This window comes from Lipotes vexillifer, unplaced genomic scaffold, assembly GCF_000442215.2.
Source record: "Lipotes vexillifer unplaced genomic scaffold, Lipotes_vexillifer_v1.1 scaffold39, whole genome shotgun sequence".
Lineage (NCBI taxonomy): Eukaryota > Metazoa > Chordata > Mammalia > Artiodactyla > Lipotidae > Lipotes > Lipotes vexillifer.
Window position 1 is genome coordinate 1,442,952 of NW_006787038.1, and position 20,552 is coordinate 1,463,503.

General features: G+C 55.4%; 1 protein-coding gene across 1 annotated transcript in view; it reads right to left on the reverse strand.

Moving 5' to 3' along the window:
- LTBP2 (latent transforming growth factor beta binding protein 2) overlaps nt 1–20,552 on the reverse strand; it is a 99,941-nt gene that overhangs the window by 4,685 nt on the left and 74,704 nt on the right. Inside the window, exons 15-30 of the mRNA XM_007459734.1 lie at nt 20,286–20,325; nt 19,258–19,371; nt 17,023–17,151; nt 16,164–16,292; nt 11,302–11,421; nt 6,452–6,571; nt 5,245–5,367; nt 4,907–5,032; nt 4,355–4,479; nt 4,045; nt 3,200–3,322; nt 2,977–3,102; nt 2,466–2,588; nt 1,688–1,819; nt 1,288–1,413; nt 576–719 (exon numbers count right to left, since the gene is read on the reverse strand). Of these exons, the coding sequence (XP_007459796.1) occupies nt 576–719; nt 1,288–1,413; nt 1,688–1,819; nt 2,466–2,588; nt 2,977–3,102; nt 3,200–3,322; nt 4,045; nt 4,355–4,479; nt 4,907–5,032; nt 5,245–5,367; nt 6,452–6,571; nt 11,302–11,421; nt 16,164–16,292; nt 17,023–17,151; nt 19,258–19,371; nt 20,286–20,325 (1,801 nt within the window). The remainder of the gene's footprint in view (nt 1–575; nt 720–1,287; nt 1,414–1,687; nt 1,820–2,465; nt 2,589–2,976; nt 3,103–3,199; nt 3,323–4,044; nt 4,046–4,354; nt 4,480–4,906; nt 5,033–5,244; nt 5,368–6,451; nt 6,572–11,301; nt 11,422–16,163; nt 16,293–17,022; nt 17,152–19,257; nt 19,372–20,285; nt 20,326–20,552) is intronic.

A 20,552-nucleotide genomic window follows, 5' to 3' on the forward strand; every position in this document is an offset into this window, starting at 1 on the left:
GCGTACCATCCTGCCTCCCTCCACTGCAGTGGGGCGCCCCCAGTCCCTGGCATACCGTAAGGCAGCCCTCTCTGCCCATTCCTCTGCTTCACACTGTGCCCCTGCCCCTCCCACCCTTCCTTGTTCTAAGTCCTGCTTGCTTTTCCCCAAGTCAGAGAAGTCCAGCTGAGTCCCAGTCCCGCCAGGGCTGAGAGGCTGAGCCCAGCAGCAGCCCTCGGTGGAGTGGGACGGGGAGAGTCGAGCTTAGCTCAGCTTCAGAGTCTTCCTCAGCCAAGAGCTCCCCGGGGTTGGATTGAGGGCCCCTCCAAGGCTCAGTCTGAGATCCCTGAGGCCCCCCTAAATTGGCATTATAGGTTCTTGAGCCTCCTGTAGGGTCGTCACAACCCTGCAGCCTCCTGGAAGTTCCCCGACCTGTAGCAGACTCGGCACCGCACTCTCAGACTCCTCACGGCTCGGCGCTCCATCCCTGAGCTGCAGCCCGGCCCGGCCCACATCCCTAAGAGCTGGAGCAGTGGAAGCGCTTTGTAAGCCATGGAGTGGTGGTGCACAACGATGGGGTGGGGTCCGGGCCTCACCTCCAGCCACCCGCGGTCGGCAGCGCCCCTCCTGAGCGTCGTACTCCTCCAGGTCGCTGGCGCAGAGGCACAGGAAGGAGCCCTCCACGTTCTCGCAGAGTGCCGCCCCGCATACCGCCAGCATGAGCTCGCACTCATTCACGTCTGCCAGGCAGGAGGACAGACTCGTGGGCAGAGGAGAGGCAGCCCAGGCACCCCTGCCCCTGCCTCAAGCCCAGCGGGCAGATCCTTGTCTCACCCCCCCGCAAAGAAACAGGCTAGGCCTTGGGGCAAGAGTGGAAGTGGGTATGAGTTAGCAGGAAGGAGGAACAGGTGGGCAGAGGGCACGGGAAGGAAGAGGAAGGAGAAGGGTGGCAGAAAAGAGTCCGCAAGTGGACAAAGAGGAAGGGTTCCTCCCTCTGCACGGCCCCCACATGTGCCTCTTGAGACCTTAGGGTCTCTGGGGAAGGGTGGTGACTTCACTAGTGTGCTTGCTTCCCCTGCTTGTTGAAGGTGGCCTCGCTTCCTTGACCAACCTGGCCAAGGTGCCCCTGTAGGGTGGAGCTGAAATCTCCCTCCCTTGCCACTCTATGAGGACCCCTTATGGAGCCTTGTTAGACCCTGAACATTTCAGGAGGAGGGCCCTAGGGCCCCTCTATGCAGGGCAGCCAAGATCTGTGGAGATGGGATCAAGGGCCCAAGGGCCTTCCCTTCCCTGGCTCAGGCTTCTCACCAATGCAGTCCCAGCCGGAGGGCGAGGTCTCGAAGCCCTGGTCACAGAGGCAGCGGAAGGAGCCGTCGGTGTTGTCGCAGAAACCGTGGCTCCCACACATGGTGTCGTTGGCACACTCGTCTATGTCTGTGGGTCAGGGGAGGCTACAGTGTAGGGTGTGCTCTCTGTTCGCTGGGAATTCTTATTTATTTGGTCTACTATCACCAAGATTTCTGAAAGCTAACTTCTGAATACAGGAAATGAAAACTCTAACACTGACATTCCCCTTCAATTTGTGTGTAAGCACTGCTGTGTGGAAAATACACAAACTTCAAACAGCTGCAAAAAATAGCTTCTAGCTGGATGCATGAAAAATAGGTGTCCTCAGGCTTCTCACCCTGGACACCTGCTCCCGACTCACCAGCACAGTCTCCAGTCGGGGCCACATGGAAGCCCGGCTGGCAGCCCGGGACACAGCGGTAGGAGCCGGGGCTGTTCTCACACCTCCAGCCCCCACACGCCGAGTCTCCCAAGTCCTCACACTCATCAATGTCTGTCCCCAGAGTCATGAGAGGGGACAGAAGTGGCCAGGTCACTACTCTAGCCCCACCTCTCTGGCATTAAAAGGTCATGCCCCACAACCTCTGGGGTCCTTGATCTGTTCCAAACTACTGTGCTCATGTCAACCCCCGAGCATCAAGTTCAGGATCATTTCCCCTGACCCGCAGGGCTGAGCATCTAGGAGGTGAGCGCTCTGCTATTTAGGAGAGCACTGAGCTCTCAGCCTCTGTGACACTCCTGTCCCCCACACCCTGCTCTCTACTTCTCTTTATAGAAAACCTTCCCCAAAGTGTATTATAGAGAGTCGTCTTCATATCTGTCTCCCTTGGTCAATTTCAAGGTGGTCCATAACTGTCTATTTGTTCCAGCAAAAGACATTAAACCCAGGTGGTGTTTAATAAATATCTGTTGCATCAGTTCAGCTTTAAAAACTAGATTGTGTGCTCTGCTAGCACAAGGACATCCTGAAACAGTCCCTGAGTCAGCAGAGGCTCAATAAATGCATTGGATGATTAATCTGTGGAAAGTTCTCTGCTTCCCGGAAGCTGGGGGTCCAGGTCCCAGGGAGCTGAGGAGGAGGCAGAGTGGAGGGGACAGACGTGGGGAGGGGCCCCGTTCACTCCCCCCAGAGCCCTTACCCACACACTCCCCACTCTCTGCGGAGGGCTGGAAGCCAGTCTTGCACAGACAGTTGAAGGAGCCCTCAGTGTTGACACACTGCCCCCCAAGACACCGGTCAGTGACTGCACACTCGTCCACATCTAGAATAGAGACATCTGTCAGCAGGACCAGCCATGGGTCTCCAGGGCCCTGTGCAGCTTCTTCTGGGCCCTGAGGAGCCCATAGGAGGGCGAGGGAGTGGCTAGAAGTAGGAAAGTGCTGGAAGATCTGAGGGAGAGTCCAGAGCTGGAAGCCAGAGGCCCGACTGGGGGCGGAGCCCTGGAACTGGGGCTGTGTCAAGGGGAGAGAGGGTGAGGGGCACCTGCCATAGACACCATGGAGAGGCCCTGGAGGAAGACTGAGTCCCTCCTGACATCTGCCTCCCATTTCATCACTCAGCCTCCTATCTTCCCATCCTGGGTGGGACCGTGAGCATTTTATTTCAGTACTCTAGATAGCCTCTAGCACCCCCTGCTGCTGGCTCCTCACCCTGGCAGCTGGCGCCCCCCTCTGCGCTGGCAAAGCCGGGGGCGCAGAGACAGAAAAAGGACCCGTGGCTGTTGAGGCATTCGCCACGCGGTGCGCAGTACTCCTCTCCCACGCACTCGTCCACGTCTGTAGGGAGAAGATGGGCTGTGCTGTCTCCCAGGGACGCTCCCGCCTCCCCGCGCACTCTGCCCCCGTCCCCGGTGGGGAGACCTGAGCCACTCACCCTCACACACGGTGCCATTGGCCAGCTGGAAGCCCGGGGGGCAGAGGCACTGGTAGGAGCCAGCCGTGTTCTTGCACTCACCTCCCAGGCAGCTGCTCTGGGGGTCTTCACACTCATCCACATCTGCAGGGTCACACAGGGAGGAGGGCAGCCGATGGCAGCACCTCCCAAGGGCAGGAGCCAACGGGGAGGTCTCCAGAGGACCTGGCACCTGCCTGAGGAGACTGGACCCATAGGGGCATCGTTCCCTTGTAAAGCAGCACAACTGGGAGAAGCCGGCAAGGGAGCCTTTGGGGAGCCGGATAACTGCAGCTCCCTCCTTCTGTCCCAGCTCCCCCGCCTCTGGCAGCTCACACAGTGCCCACCTTGGGGACAGTTGGCCTATCCCAGCAACCCTGGCCTAGGGTGGCCAAACCCCACTGCCCTCATCTTGGCTGAGATGGCCGAGATTTCACTGAGAAACAATGGGAAGGCAAATGAGAAATAAGCCGAGGAAGCAGATACAGAGAACCTGAGAAGGTAACAGAAACTAGATTATTATTATTTTTCTTTTTTTGGAGAGGGGGAACGCGGGTCTCTCACTGCTGTGGCCTCTCCCATTGTGGAGCACAGCCTCCGGAAGCGCAGGCTCAGCGGCCATGGCTCACGGGCCCAGCCGCTCCGCGGCACGTGGGGTCTTCCCGGACCGGGGCACGAACCTGTGTCCCCTGCATCGGCAGGCGGACTCTCAACCACTGCACCACCAGGAAAGCCCAAAACTAGATTATTTAAATTGGCCTACAGATTGCCTGGTACAGGCCAAGGTTTTTCAGAATATGGTCCCAGCACCCACCCTTACAAGGAACCCTTGAGGACCTTGTTAGATGACAGACCCCAAGGGCCCCTGACAGAGGTGGATTTAGTAGGTCTGGGACAAGGCCCCAGGAAGCTGCCTGTTGAACAAACTCGCCCAGAGATTCTGACACGCATTGAAGCTTGTGATCCAGTGGCTCAGTGGTCCCCTAGACCCAGATCTGCGGTCGCCTTTCCAACTACTGTTGGGGGAGGAGCAAGAACAGGTGTCCCCAGCTGGCCCACCATCTGAGGTGAGCGCCCTTCTCTAAGGGTGATGGGTTAGTCTGCGCTTTTCTCCCGCACAGCGGGGCGGCCTCTCACGTCACAGGTGTGGCCCAGGGTGCTGGGCCGGTAGCCCCGCTCGCAGTCGCTGCAGGAGAAGGAGCCGGCAGTGTTGGTGCAGACTCCCGAGGGGCAGACTCCCAGAAGGGCACACTCGTCTAGGTCTGGGGCAGACAGCCAGCCAGTCACCCGGGGGCCTAGGAGGCCTCCCTCCACCTGGTGAGGCAGGAAGCACCCCACGCCTCTGGCTTCTTCTCTGAGCTTATAGGACTTTCTGGCGGTCCCTGGGGAAAGGGAGGCCCTGGCTGTGAGCCTTCTGTAGGGCAACCCCAGTACCCTCTCCCCAGGATGCTCCTGGGGCAGCTCTACCGTCAGCTTCCCTCTTGCCTCCGTGACTCCCTTTTCCTCCTGTACTCATGGAGGAGGAAATAGAAGCTGTCCCTGGGGCCAAGTCCGTTCACAGGGTCCTCTAGCCTAGCCTGGAGGCCCTCGGCATCAGCCCCAAGCTGGGGGACAAATGGAGTGTTCTTTGAGAGGTAAGAGGGCCTGTGTTCTCAGTTCCTCTCTGCCATCCCCCCTCCCCCGGGTTACCTTCACAGGCAGTGCCGTCCTCGTTCACCCAGTACCCACTCTCGCAGGCCGAGCAGGTGAAGGAGCCCTCCGTGTTGAGGCAGAGGCCCGCGGGGCACGAGGCCCGGCTGGCACACTCGTCAACATCTGAAACAGGCCATTGAGCTCTGTGTGGGGCTCTGCAGGACAGACACACCAGGCTAGCCAGAGACCAGTGGGGCGGGAGTGGGGCAGGGTGGGGGAAAGGACGGGTCTCGCAGCCACATGTTGGGTCAGCATGCTCAGGGATGCGGGGCCAGAGGGAGGGAGCTGCAGGCTGACGTGCTGTGGACAAAGCATGCTTCAGATCTTCTTTGTACCTTGGCAGCCCTTCTCGTCTGAGGTGACCTCGTAGCCCGGCTCACAAGAGCATCTGAAGGAGCCCTCCAGGTTGATGCACGTTCCATGGGTGCAGACCCCAGGGGTCAGACACTCATTCACATCTGCGGGAGAGAAGTCCAGGATGGTGGGCTGGCCTCATCTCCCTCACGCAGCCTCCATCATCAGGCTGAGAGCATCTCAATTACGAGGCCAGGGAATCAGCATTCAGAGGGGCCATGGGCACCCTGGGAAGGGCATGAGGTCCTTCCTGTTCCTGGGCCCACCTACCTAGACAGGGTACCCTTCTCCCCTGACCTCACTTCCCCCTCCCGAGCTCACTTCAGCTCTATCTAGTGACACAGAGCATCTTGCAAATTCCTAGAAAAGGGGGCCAGGTCCCCCAGCCCTGGGACTGGTTTGGCCCATCTGAGGACACCTGCAGTCAAGTGTCTAAGACCCTTGACTCACCTTATAGTGAGTCTGAACCTCTCTGGTCTCCTACCCACCAACCAGACTGACATTATCTCATGTTCCCAGCCCACCCACCAGGTTCAATAGGTGAGTGGGCAACGCAGAGAGAGGGCAAGTTATGCCTGGGTGGCTGAGTGGCAGTCTCAAGGGCCTGGGAAATGTCTGCCCTCTCCAGAGCCTCAAAGCGTCTATTCACAACTCAGTCCCTCCTGGCATTCTGAACCCTGGGCCCTTCGTCCTGCAGGGGCTGAGGGGAGAGAGCATTCCTCCTACAGATGACATGCAGCACCCCTCCCCCCAGGGGGAAGAGCACCCGCTGCTCAGTTAGGCTTGCTGTTAGACACTGAGACATTGAGATGCCGAAGAGCAGAAGACCACTCCTCCCTGGGAAACACACCACTGGTGTCAGCCTCTTCCAAAGACGCTTGGTATCTCACTCTACCTAGCAGGATCCAGCCACAGAAGCCGCTGCGACCTTGGGCTGTAGCCCAAGGATGGATATGGCCAAGGAGCTGACAGGCACCCCCCACCCCCGGCTGATTCACAGGGCAGAGCACCAGTAACTGAAGCACACCCATCTCAGCCCCAGCGTCATCTGGGAACCCAGCCAGGTCATGGAGGACAATAGCCTCCAAGTCACTTCCCTCTGCCCACGCCTTCCCCTTCCTGTTGTGGGCTCATCCAGGGGTCCCAAGGCCAAACAGCCCCCTCAGTGCCTTGGCAAGCAGCCCTCACCTACACAGCTCCCACTCTGGCCCCTGTAGCCCTCCTCGCAGGGCAGGCAAGTGTAGGAGCCAGGGGAGTTGACGCATCTCCCGTCAGGGCAGGTGCCGGGGTGATGGCATTCGTCGATATCTGCAAAATAACAGCCCCGCCCCCCTTGGTCATCTCTGCAAACCGTGGCACATGGGTGGGCTGTGAAGAAGCAAATCCTTGACGCTGCCCTTGGCTGGGGAGAAGGAGGGATGTCAGTTTCTGTACTGATGGAAACTAGGAAAAAGTGAGTGCTGTCCTGTGTTCCCAACCCCACCTCCCGTCCACTGTCCTGGACAAAAGAGAGATGGAAGACCTATAGGAAGGGAGACTCCCTGGTGAAGGAGGCTGCCCTTCCACTAGCTAGGGGAGGGTGAGAGAGCTTGAATTCATGAGCTGGACTCTTGGGAAGGGCCTTCGTATCTCCCTTGTTCCTTTACAAGGGGTGACAATGACGTGCCTGGACGTGCTTGGCAGATCCCAGAGGCCCCAGAATAGACCCCAGCTGGGCAATGAGGGCCAAATGGGCTTCCCTGCACCAGGAAATGAGGACTGAGGATGACCCCCCAATCTTAGATGTGGCCAAGACCAGCCCTGAGGCTGATGCAGAGTGAAGGGTGGAGCCTGGCAAGGCTTCTCAGCTGGAGAGACTTTTCTTCTAGCTGAGAACCACATAGAGCTCCAGCACCCACTCTGCTGAGATCCAGGGAAGTCAGCCAGAAAGGACAAGTAGGGGAAGGGGTGATCCATGGAGAGAGAGAGCAGCCAGTCCTGGGAGAGTGACAGGGAGCGGGAGGGTGAGCTTTCTCCCAGGAACTGCATGCAGGGCTCTTCCCAGTGTGAAGCTTGCATATTGGGGAGTCCACCATCCAAGGCACCAGGCGACCTGGGCTGAGTTAGGGATCCCTGTAACACAGGGGTTGAACTCTGGGTCAGGACTGCAGGAGGACATTCTGCTCCTCTGGCCCAGTGTCGAGGCTCCCAGTCACTATTCATGACAGACAGATTGACCGAGCGCCAGATTTACCCTCCCTATGTGGATAACTGTCATTCTCCTGCAGGGAGGCCACTAGTTCATGTAGATTCAGAGGCCCTACTGCCCAGGAGGAATACCTACTCAGCACCCATGGAGGAAAGAAAGGCAGGAGGCAGGGCCAAGGGTCAGAACACAGGCTTTCTGCAAAGGGACTCAAGCCAGCAGCTGTCATAATAGAACAGGACATGGGCCCGGAAGTGGAGGGTGAATATGAATCTCCTCTGAGGTTGTTTGGTCTACAGAAGACCGGGTACATCAAAGCCCTCTGTCCCAGGGAACCAGGTACCTCTCAAGGTCAAAACTTCACCCTGAGGGTCCACATGAGGAAGACATACACAGGGCAGGTGGTTTTTCAGGTTGTGTGTGTAAGGAGATACCCAGAACTGCCGGACAATCTTGGGGACACTGAGATAAGGCTCACCTCTGGAAAGAGGGCAGCCAAGAGCCCCTAGCTGGGCTGTGGTGACACCAGGCTAAGCTATTCTAAGGGCTTCTGTGAAGACAGAGATGGAGAGAATGAGACAGAGGTGGAGGAAATGAAGGTCCTAGGGCCACCAACTTTGGCCAGCACCATGGCCCACTGGCCTTGGCTGAGGTACCAAAGGAAAATGGGCAAAGCCATTGGGAATTATCCACAATTCCTGCTTCAGGGATGCGAGACTCTGGGATGAAGAGAAAGAATGAGGCAAGGATCCTCCTCTAAGACCACACTGAGGAAAAATGGAGTCTTTGGACTCCTCAGGCAGGATAGGAAGGAGATTAGATTTACCAGGAGCAAAGGGCCCTGAGGTCTGCCCTGCCCCAAATGTTCTGGGCACATCTGTGGAGGTGGTGCCCAAACTGTTTCACACCGGGCATTAGGAGACTTGCAGGATGAATGCTGTTCACTTAGAATTCCAGCTCTCCACTTCTGGGCCATGGTGGGCTTGTGCCTCCTGGTCCCTTGTGGTTGGATGGGGCCAGGGGACTAGTGCTGGCCAATAGCTATGACGTGTGTAATTCGTGGGCCCAAACGTTTATTTGTGTGCAACCCTGCAGAATGCTCTTTCTTTCTTCCATGAACACTGGCCACATTCAAGATGCTGGCTATTCCTTTAGCCAGGTTCTAGGGTGAGGAAACATGGGGCAGGATGTTTCCTCATGATGGACATGTGGCCTTGGTCAGATATCAAGTTTGTGGTGTCCTAAATCACTAAGGTTGAGGTTGGTTGTTAATGTAGTATAACCTGGCCTATCCTGGCACACCCACCACTGGCACACCTGGCACACCTTCCTCAGACCAGAGCCCCAGCCAGCGATGATCATGTGCGAGAGGTCTGTCAGCAGGTGAGAGAGAGGGCAGAGGGTCAAAGCAGCCCACAGTCTCCACCTGAGCCAGGGCAGGCCTCTTCTAAGTGGGGGTGGATATAACGGAGCCACTAGCCTAGCCGATTAAAGGAGCCAGATAAAGATTCTGGATGAAGTGGGTTCCATGTTAAAGGCACAGGCTCTGATGTCACCAGATATCTTGAGGCTGTTCCACCAACCTCTTGGTGCCTGGAGCCAGATTTTTCTGCCTAGTCTAGGGTTTGAATTTTAATCTAAGCTTATGGTATGCTTTGGTAGCTTTTACCCTGGTCCTCTGTGGGCAGGAGCTGTCTGTCTTTTTATTGCTATATTCCTAGCCCATGGCTGGGACCCAGCTGGCACTCAACAAGTGTTTGCTGACCAAAGAATGAGGCCATGTGACTAACTAAACCTTCACATCCTCTTGGTATGAGGCTGCTGAAGAGATCCCAGAAGACCCAAGGAAACAGTCACCCCAGGGACCAGCTTGCCAGCCTGCTGTCTGTACACTGGGAGGATCCTGGAGCTTCTCTAACCAGCACTGCAGCCTCTGCGTGAGGAAATGTGAAGGTGCTGCCTCTGTTCCTTGTGAGAGCACAGGGTGGGGAGGGTGCTCACTCAGGTGCCAGACGCTCAGGTGACCTTGGACGTGGGTGGGGACAGCAGAGCCCTGGCAGTCTGCAGGGGAATCTAACCCCTTTCCATGGGAACCCAGAGTCCTGGTACGATGGAAATGCCATCGAGACTTTGGATGGGCTGCTGTCCAGACCACTCAGGCCTTTCACCAGATACTTTAAGTTTAAGTGGAGAGAGTGGTTTCTTAGTTGGAAGAAGAAGAAAGAGGAGAGGAAATTCACTGGGCTCTCGGGGTGATGGGCCGGGTCTGTGGTTATGGATGGAAACCTGGAGAAGCGTGCGGGCTACATCCGTTTTTCTCTCAGCAGACTCAGAGTGTCTGCCCTGGGCCAGGAACTCAGCCTGACCTCCCAGCCGAGGAGTGTGTCTGGAACCTGGCGTTGAGGGGAGATTAGACGTGCGAGAGAATGGGTCCTCAGACAGTAGTGCCGCCCCCTACTCGCTGAGGGGCTGCATGTGCGCTTTGTATGTGGCAGGTTATTCAGTCCTCACAAGAGCCCCTGAGATGGGCATTATGGTTTCCATTTTCAGACATTGAGACAAGAGCCAAACCCAGGCCTGTCTCCGCCAGAGCCTGTGCTCTTGCACGGACTGGTTAGTATAAATTTGATATTTTTAATGTCCTGGTATTTTTCTTAGTTCGTTTCCTTTAGTTTTGCTTTACTTTTTAACAAAGTCTAATGCCAAATTAATAATGTTCGATGCTTAAATGAGGCAGTCTATCAGATCCCTAGCACAGCACCTGGCACATAGCAGGCAAACATCAAATGCTAACTCCCTTCACTCTCCCTTCTCCCGGAACATGCCAGAATGTCTGTTCCCAGTAAGTTAGTGAGGATAAGGGAAGTGGATTCAGGTTTGGATCATAAGTGGGCCTGAGTTTAAACGGGGAGGCATTGAGAGGGGAAAGTAACGCGCCAGGGATGCAGGCAGAGCATTGTCTGTCTCCCCTTTGCCAAGACCTGCCAGGGCTCTGGACTCTGCTTCTGTGGTAGTGGCATTGGGAAGGGGGTGGGCTCCCTTCACCAGACACAGAAGCTCATCTCTCACCTCTAGGACCCTCTGAATCCTGGCCCGGGGAAACCTGGAGGCAGGGAGGCATCAGGGCCTAACCTTGGATCCAGGGCAGGACTTCTTTCCAGAGAGAGCCTGGATTCCCCCTCACCCCTTCCTGTCTCAGCCAGTCTTGGGAGCACATGACCCAGGCCTCTTGCAAGCATCTGAAACCCCCAGCCTGGCAGCGGGGTGGAAGTGGCAGGGCTGCCAGGAGCTGACATGACGGTGGCAGGTTCAAGCCAGTCTGTGAGGACATCACTTGGCAATGACACAGCCAACTTATGGCAGGGCCTAGGAAAGGGGGCCAGGATGAGGGCTTATTTGTTCATTTATTCCACTAGCATTTGTTGGGGTGTCCAACACATGGACATTTGTCAGGTGTCCATGTATGGTCATCTAAGGATATGGTCCAGCTCTGAGGAGCTCACAGCCTTAAAGCTTTAGCAAGTAGGCCAAGCCCAAGGCCCCAGGCACCTCCCAGATAGATCAACCTTCCCTCTGCCGCATGACTCAAGGTGAGGGGCAGAGGTGCATGGAGGGGTGCTCCCGGGATCTCATGTACATAAAGTTACTGTGCTCCGTGCTGCCGGGACAGACAGGATGTCAAAATCCCACTGAGGGGACAGAAGGGCTCCAGAATCCACAGATAGGTCTCTCTGTGCGCAGGAGGGGGCTCGGCATCAAGGGGCCCAGTCGGGGATAAGCTGGAAGGGGAGCTGGTGGTGGGCAGTGCCCGGGGAGGGGCCAGGAGAGGGTAGAGCGGCACCCCATTCCTTACCTTGGCAATGGCCCTTCCTGACCATCATGTAGCCCTGGTCACACTCGCAGTGGTAGGAACCCTCCGTGTTGGTGCACCGCCCCCCGCTGCACACCTCGGGCTGCCCACACTCATCTATGTCTGTAAACACACAGAAAAGTCCTGAGTTGGGGCCAGCCCTGCAGGGGGTCCTGGGACATCTGTTCAGAGGCCAAGGCCAAGGACACCCATGCTGAGGCCCAGGCAGGGAAGGCATCCTTGCTGCAGCCATGAATGGCCAGGTCTGAGACTGACCTAGCTCAGGCCCCTGCAAACTCCTGAGTTCCTTTCTCCTGGAGGGGACGGCTACTTTGGGGGTCCATGGGGACTCTCACAGCTGTCTCCTTACCCCAGTGCAAGGGCTGGTCTTGAGGTCAGGTGGCTGTGCCTATGGCACTATCTAAGGAAGCCAACGAAGTTCCCCTCTTGACCCCAATAAATCCCCCAGAAGTCTGCTCCTAGAGTTCCTAGGGGCCTTCCTAAAGGTTAGGGATTGGAATTCCCTGGTGGTCCAGTGGTTAGGACCAGGACGGTGCTTTCACTGCCAGGGGCCCTGGTTCGATCCCTGGTCAGGGGAACTAAGATCCCACATGCCACGTGGCATGCCCCCCACCCACACACACACAAAATAGGGTTAGGGATTAAGTAGCCAGTGAGAGACAGCATCTTAGGCAGCTGTGGATCTGTCCATTTGGTTTCTGCCATTGTCCCAAAGCATAATGGTGCCCTGTCATGGCTTGAAAGCCCAAGCCTGGTTATGCCCCTCCCCTGCTGGGTTCCCTGCTGCTCAGCCTGCCTCACAAGGCCTCACCCCAGCCTTGCTGTGTGTGCTGATCCCCACTGGTCCAGCCTCCAAGCCTTTGTTCACACAAATGCCTCTGCTTGGTTTGATGGCCAGCAGAGCCCTACTCCCATTCCAAGGATGGGTTCAGGGCTTCCCTGGTGGTGCAGTGGTTAAGAATCCACCTGCCAATGCAGTGGACACGTGTTCAATCCCTGTTCGGGGAAGATCCCACATGCCGCGGAGCAACTAAGCCCGTGTGCCACAACTACTGAGCCTGCGTGCCACAACTACTGAGTCTGCATGCCACAACTACTGAAGCCCGCGTGCCTAGAGCCCGTGCTCAGCAACAAGAGAAGCCACTGCAATAAGAAGCCCGTGCACCACAACGAAGACCCAATGCAGCCAAAAATAAATAGAATAAAGATAAATTTAAAAAAAAAAAGGGTGGGTTCAATTTATCAACTCTAGGTCACTCTGGCCACTCCCCATTCCCTGCCCCCCACAGTCAAATTAATGGAGGACTCACCCTTGCCCCAACCCGTAACAATGATTCAAACACTTCACAGAGGCTTTGTGCAGATGAAATGAGATAATCCAGGTAAAGGGCGTAGCACAGTGCCTGCCTGACACAAGGTGAGCACTGAAGAAATGTTAGCTATTATTATTTTTATTCTAGCATTAAACCTACTCTATAAAATCCAAGCTCCTCAGCCTGGCATGTGAGACCTTTTGTGACCTAGCCCTGCCTGGTTCTCTCACCTGGGTTGCTGCTTCCCACATGCCTCCTTCTTTTTCTTTTATGGTCAAAATTTTTATGTCAAAAACTTATAAATGTTTGGTATTCGTCCACATACAATTCAGTTTTTGGTGTAAAGTTCTTTGGCCTCAAGAAAAAACACTTGGTTTACTTCCCTAATAGGAATATCTCTTAATGCTGAGATGGGTTCTTCTTGGCATTTCTTCTGCTGTTGATTTCTGGCATAGTTATCTGTGATTGCATGAATGGAGTTGAGTGGAGAGGTACTCATCATGCTTATCCCAAGTAAGAGCACATATAGTAATCACATGATTACTATAGTAATGAGGAGGTACACAGGCAATACAACTGCTCGATGTTTTTGAGGCCAACAGGATAAGCCTAAGGAGTTTAGCCTAAGGAGCTTCTGCACGTGCTGTTCGCTCTGTGGCTTCCCACCCACGAGCTTGGCTGTTTCCTTCTCATCTCTCAGTGAGGCTGCCCTCACCCCTCTAACCCATATGGCCCTTCCCAGGGTTCCCTTAGGAATCAACCCTTATATTGAATAGTGACTGCTTTTTTTTTTCTCCCAGACTGCTGAGGATGTGCCTTATTACCCTAGTGTCCTTAGTACCTAGCCCAGACCCCTGCAAAGTACTTATTGCATGAATGGAATAGTAAGCATTTGTTTACAGACATGAGCAATACTTTATGACACTTTAGTGCATAGTGGAGTCACTGGCAGATGGTATAAAATGTACACTCCCAGGCCCACGTGCAGAGATTCTGATGCAGCAGTACTGGGCGGGTCCAGGAACCTGCATTTTAATAACTCTCCAGGCAATTCTGAAATAACTGGTCCTCCCTTTGGGAAGCTAAAGAGAACCTGATAAAGGACCCACAAATTGGTAGGGCCAGGATGACTGCCTGATAGATAAGCCTGGGAAAGCTGACTTGTTCTATGGAGAAAAATGGAAATGGAAAAGACCTGATCTTAACACCCATGCAAGGATGGACTCCAGTTGGATTAAAACATGTCTTGAAAGGCAAAACTGTAACTTTAATGAAAGAAGGTATAGGAGAATATCTTTGTGAATTAAGAGTGGGGAAGGACTTGTTAACTAAAGTTCCCAAAGCATAAAAAATAAGACAAAAAGGTGAATTTCAATACATCAGAATTAATGATTTCTGTTAAAGAAAGGACATGTGGATAAGGTCAATGGACAGAGGACAAGGTGGAAGAGTTGTCATATCTAAACCCAGGCAAGTATCTGGAATCTATAAGGAACTCCTAAAGAGCCACAAGGAAAAGCAGCAAAGACCACTGGAAAAGAGAGCAAAAGATAAGAACAAGCAATTTCTAGATAAGGAAACCCAAAGGCTCATATATGAAAAGATGCTCATAGATACTAGTAAAGTAAACGTTATTTTAAATATTTAATATTCAAATAATTTATCTTAATCAATTATTTATATTTATATTAATTTCAATTCTAGAAATTGTAATGCCTTCTATTAATTAATTATATAAATTAATGAAATAATTTATAAATAAGAATAAAGTAAATATTTAAAATAAGGAGATATTGTTTTACCAGAGCAGCAAAATTTAGAAAGCGGATGTTATCCTGGATGAGGCCTCATCACACCGCAGCCAGACCCCACTGGGAGAAGCTCTGACAGCTGACCTTGACCTTCCTGCCTCCTCCCCCAGCTGTCGGGTTGGCAGAGACATCCGGACACCCAGGCTGGCACGAGGCAGGACCCTTTGTCTGGGCCAGTCCTGGCGACACCCTTCCCTTCAGCAGCCACTGCTTGTCCCAGGCCAGCATCGTGGGCTGGGCCTGCAGGGAGCAGTGTCTCTGGCCCACGACACTTGCCAAGGCTGCGAAGCCCAGAGAAGCCCCTTGCTCCCGGCCTCTGCCGTTGATAACTCCAGACTGTTCTGAGCACTGCTGCCTGAGTCATCTCCCTGAAAGCTGGCTGACCGCATCGCCGCCCTCTGCTTACAAACCTCTATTGGCTGCCACTGTCTGCGGGACAGCAACCAAGCACTTCAGCCTGGCACTCAAGACACTTCGCAAACTGGCGACGGCTCCTGACACTTCCTCTGCATACCCCGCGCTCCCATCACACTGGATTTATCATTATTCCCAGAGCACGCCAGGCTTGTTCATTGCTCTGCCCTCTGCAGGAATGGTTCCGTTTCCCCGAAATACCCTCTGCTCCCTCCTTTCCTTCACCGTGTGTGTAAGGGAAGGTGTTGGACGCAAACCATGTTTTGGGGCCAGGGTGACTTTGATTCTGTTTCCAGCTCTGCCACGGCTCTAGGTGTGAGGTCTCTGGGTGGTTCAATTCACCTCTCTGAGCCTCAGTTTGCTAAACTGTAAAATGGGGATAAGGATTTGTGCTGCATGGGGTTGGGCTGATGACCTTCAGAAATAAAGGGCTTAGGATGGTGCTGCCATATGAGAAGTGCTCATTAAATGGTAGTCGTTATTATTCTGTCCCCGCTCAAACACCCCTTTGGGAAACCTTCCCACATTCCTCCATACAGAACCAATGCTTCCTTATCCCACAGTGCCAACATTCACACCTCACTCATTGCCGTAACCCTAGAGCTCACACAGTGCCCAGGCCAGAACCAGCAATGTGAGCCCCAAGAACAGCAGTGTCATTCTCTAGGTGAAGGATTCCAACTCGGTTATGGATCTTACGGCACTGCTCGGAAAGTGCTGCACCCTATTCTCTATAGTTCATAAAAAAGTATGTGGAGTGTTTCATATGTGGTATAAATGCCAAATATTAAAGGGCCTTTGTTGGAAGCATCTTTGTCCAGCGGCCCCATGCAGAGCTTCCCAGGGAAGCTTAAAGCCTTACAGGCATTTCTCAGCAAAGGCAAGCCTGCTCCCAAGGCTGCCTGGAGTCCCAGTTGGTGTCGTCATGGGTCACCCTCTTTATCCAATAGGAAAGAAGCTCCTTGTCACTCAGGATTTGGGGACCTGGTTTTTCGTCTTCATCTCCAGCCATGTCCCCAGACCCCTCACACTCTTGGCTCCAGTCACAGTTCCTTGGAGCGTTGGTGAATGTTGCTGCCTTTCAGATTCCTACTCCTCCATCTGGTCTCAGCGACCTCAGCCTCAGTTCAGGGTCTGCTTCCTCTCAGGTCCAGGTTAGAGCCCTGGTCTTGGCTCCTGCGGCCCCCGTACTCCCCACACTCTGCAGCTCTGTCACTGGGTGCTGTGAATGCCTAGATCCTCTTCCACCCCAACACTACCTGTGCGGTCCTGTGCCCCTCCCAGGGGCAAAGGTGGCTCACCTTACCTTGGCATTCCCGTGTGGCCCCCGAGGTGGCCAGCGTGTAGCCAGGGTAGCAGAAGCAGGAGTAGGAGCCCATGTGGTTGACACAGCGCCCCCTTCCCTTACAGGGGTCTCTCAGACACTCATCATCATCTGAGCGGAGGGAGGTGAGAAGGACAGTCAGGGAGGCATTCCTTTGGGCACCTGCCAGCCACCTGCCATGCTAAGGACTGGACAGGGAATGGTGCTGTGGGGCAAGGAGGGGATGAGGGAGCAGAAGAGGCTGGGGAGTTGAAAACTCTCTAAGGCTGAGGGCCATGAAGTCGGTTCATTGGGCCCATTCAAGAACCAAGGGCCTGGGGCAGTGTCCCCGCACCTCCCCCCTGCCCTGTGTCCCCCTCCGCCAGTGGCCCGCTGATAACTTCCTTTCTCCTTCAAGGCACAGTGGATGTGTCTCCCTTGTATAAAAATACTGGGGGAGTGGATGAGGCCCACACTGGGTGATTTATGTGTTATGCCTCCGAACCTCTCCCCCAGGGATGGCTGTGGCTTCAGTCTGCTATGCAGACAGCAAGATGGCCAGTTTGAGGGGTGGGCTGATCTCAGAGCTGAAGGCTCCAAGTACCAGTCAGGGGACCCTGGGGTGGCTTCCCATCCTCCTGAAGTCCTGGGGACTCATCAGATGGTGCTCCCAGAGACCGCTCTCCCTGAGAGCGTCTCCCCGAGAGGTTAAGGTTAGCTTTGTCCATAGGGATTGCTCTCCTCAGTCCATCCACCACACAGCACTGCTCGGGCTTTTGGCTGCCTGGACTCTGGACTGTCCTCCAGCCCTGCCTCCACCCACCCCAGCCACTGAGTGAGCCCAGGCTGCCCATGTGGATACCTGTGCAGTAGGCCTGGCTGGGATGCAGCCGGTAGCCGGGGCTGCAGATGCATCTGTATCCATCAGGGAGGTTCACACAGGTTCCCGAGCCACAGATGTTGGTGGCTCTAGCAGCACATCTGTCAATGCCTGTGGGTGATGTAGCAAAGCAGAGGTTATGGTGGGGTGCGGATGGGTGAAGGCAGTGGAGTGGGGTGGGAGCAGGGCACACGGGCCTCGGAGGACCACAGAAGCCTCACCCCAGCCTTAGCTGGGCCCTCCCACATCCACGTATAGCATGGCCTGTGTAAGAACCCACGGCACCTCCTCCCGGGGCCCCGAGCCCTACCAGGATGGAGCTTGCAGCACTGCATCCCTCTGACCGAGACCCAGGGGGTTCCAGTAACCTGTGTCCTGCGTCCCAGCAAAGGGGCTCCCCTGCTGAGGCCTCCAGCCTGACCTCACCCTGAATACGGGGACAGCTCTCATCCACAGCGAGTGCTTCCCTTCCCTGGCAACTCCTGACCAATTTTTCCTAGGCAGACAGACAGTTCTGGTGACGGGGGTCTTGGGACAACTGCCAGGGGAAGAGGGGAGAGGTGGGCGCAGGCTAACTGAGCAGGGCCTTGAGGGCCATGTTGAGACAGGCCTGTAAGCAAGGGGGTCATGGGAGGTGGGGTGTGATCAGAACTGTCTCAGAAAGACCACGCATCTTGCATGTCATCTTGTTCAGAAAGGCAGCAAGATGGCAGATGGACTGGGGTGGGAGGGGAGGCACAGAGGGCCCCTAGAAACCTGTTGAAATGAATTAAACAAGGACTGCCTTGGGTGGTGGTAATGGGTAAAAATGGGAGATGGAAACTGAATTCAGAAACAGTTTGGAGACTCACCAGGACTCAGGGCTGAGGCTGCATAGAGAGCAAGAGATTACAGGTCTTTTGAACTGTGTCCATAATACCAGAAAAGTACCTGGCACTTAAAACATGCCGAATGAACAAATGACTGAGTGAATGAGTGATGCTCTCACTCCAGGTCTCAGCCAGAAGCCCATACACCCACGCTCCCAGCCCTGCCCCACAGCACTGAGGGAACCCCAGAGACCCAAGGAAATGGGTCAGGATGTGGCCTGTGGTGGTGCACAGCGGGGCTTCACAGCGTTTGCTAAATTGGACTGAACTGAACGTGCACACCGGCCTGTTTGTCGGGCTACCCTGCCCCTGGCCTGGCTCCAAGTTTGTGTCAGCCTGGGGGCTCAGGAGGACCTCCAGCCAGGTTCTAAATGTCCTCCCAGAGGGGTGGGGTTGGGGGATGGCAAGGGGGAAGGGGGATCAGGCAAAAGTCTATAGATTGTGGGAGGGATTCTGTCCCCACATAGCTGAATCCCCAGCTGAGCCCCTTAACCCAGCTCATCTTGCCTGCTGAGAGGAGGGGGGCCGAGGACACTCCTTGGAGCAGCGCACTGAGCCCAGAGAAGAGGGGTCCTGGGGGAGGGCAGCAGGGACGCCCTGGTTCAGGCCTAGGAAGGCCAAGCTCCCAGCCCCACCCACACTCTCTGGACTGTTCCACCAACCTGCAGGGTCTCTCCCTCTGCTGCAGGAGATCTGGAAATACCCCTCACCCCAAGGTGACCTCAGTCTATGAGGTTACAAGCAGCAAGGCCCTGATGAGGACGCTCGTGGGAACACACGTGAGCACACACGTGAGCAGGGAACAGCTGCAGCAACACCGGCCCTGCTTCTCTTGAACCAAGTCCCCAGACAACGAGCCTTTGAGGAGGGTGCATTCCAGAGCAAGGTGGATGTGCCGGGGATCTCCCCCATACCACCCCGCAACCAACGCAGCGGCCAGAACCTGGGGAATGCAGGCTCCAGGGCAGCTAAACAACTTTGAGGAATAGAACTATTTTCCTTCCCTAAAGTCGGCCCTCCCTGTGGGCAGGAGGCTGCCCACTGCCAGGGTACTCAGCTGACTCAGGGTCAACAGCCTGGAAGAGCCAGGCTCCCAGAGGCCCCATGTGCTCGCCTTCCTTGAGAAGGCCCCGTGGATTCTCCTGGAAGGCACCCCTTCTCTTTCTCCTGCCTGGCTTGACCGGTGCTCCAGATAGGACTCCTCTGATCACTAGGGGCACCCTGTGCTCTCTGCGGAATACGGCCGGGGCCGCTGACCCTGGCGGGAGTTCACTGGACACTGTGCATCTGGTGGGAGAGCCCTGGAGTTGGCTCTGGCCGCCCACACCTCATGGGGCTGCTGCAGTACCTGACGGGGCCGGGGTCACCAGCACATCGGTGGGGGCGGTCACTTGCTCTTTTTCCCGGGCCTCCTGGATCCCCTGTCCAGGCAGTGGCGGCGTTGGTCTTCCTATGGCCTCTCCTGCGGAGGGGAGAGGGGCGGGGGGAGCGAGTGGGCCTCAGCCCCTTGACTGCCCGCTTTCCCACCCCCTGGACAACATCCCCTGCAGAGGTGCAGTGCCCTGTCTTCCTCCCTGCCCTCCGGTCCATCTGGCTCTGAGAACCAGGGGTGGAGCCTAGGGCGCGGGTCATCCCCCCTGCCTCTTAGTCTCCTGAAACTTAACCTGGCCCCAAACAGAGTCAGAGAATCTGAGAGCCCTGACGGGGCTCAGAGCACATCTGGTCTCCCAGCTCCACTCCGCAGGGAAGGAGGTGGAAGCTCGTGGGAATGGCCACTTGTCCAAGGCTGCTAGCTTGCTGGGGCTGGAGCCGAAGCCCGGGTCTCCTGACTCCTACTTCAGCACTCTCCTTCTGTCTGCAGAGTTCTTTACAGTTTACAGAGCTCTGCCTCGACCACCAGTGTCTCATCTGCCTTAAGAGGCAGGCATTAGTGTCCACATCATAGTAGAGGAAGCCGAAGCCGACTTCTGAACAGTGCCCTGTCCCCAGCCCCAGGGACCGGCAAGCTGGGCTCTGTGGAGCTCTAACCATTTCCTGAGGGGAGACAGGCTGGGGGCAGGGCTCTGGGTACCTGACCCGCCCCTGCTTCAGCCAGCCCTTCCTCTTTGGTCTTGTTTATTTGCTGACCAGCACCATGAAGGGCAGAAAGAGTGCTGTGGCTGTGGAGGTATTTGTAAGGCATCGCGGTGCCTTTCACTGACCTATAACACCTTCGGTATACAGAGCTCCCAGGAAAACTGATCACACGTCACATCATCCGCAACCTCAGCTGATCTGAGCCTGTGCACCAGCTCCCGGGTACTATCTCCACTCCTAGATTAAGGTCTCTCCTTCCCTCCCTTTGTTTGCTGGGCACCACTAGGAGGAGGCACTCACCTGGGACCCAGGCAGATAGCTGGGTAACACTGGTTGTGACCTGCACAGAAACGGGAGGAGGTCACTGTTGGCTTCCCTGTCACCCCCATGATGTGCTTCCTTCCTCCACACTCACCCCTGCCTCCAGGCTCCCCGTCCAACTAACTCCCTCGTTCAGTCTTTCATTCATTCCAGGTGTTGATGAGTTCTTACTACACCCTGGCATTCTGCCAGGCACTTTATGTCTACTGTCTTAATGAATCTTCTCAACTATCCTCTGGTAGAAGG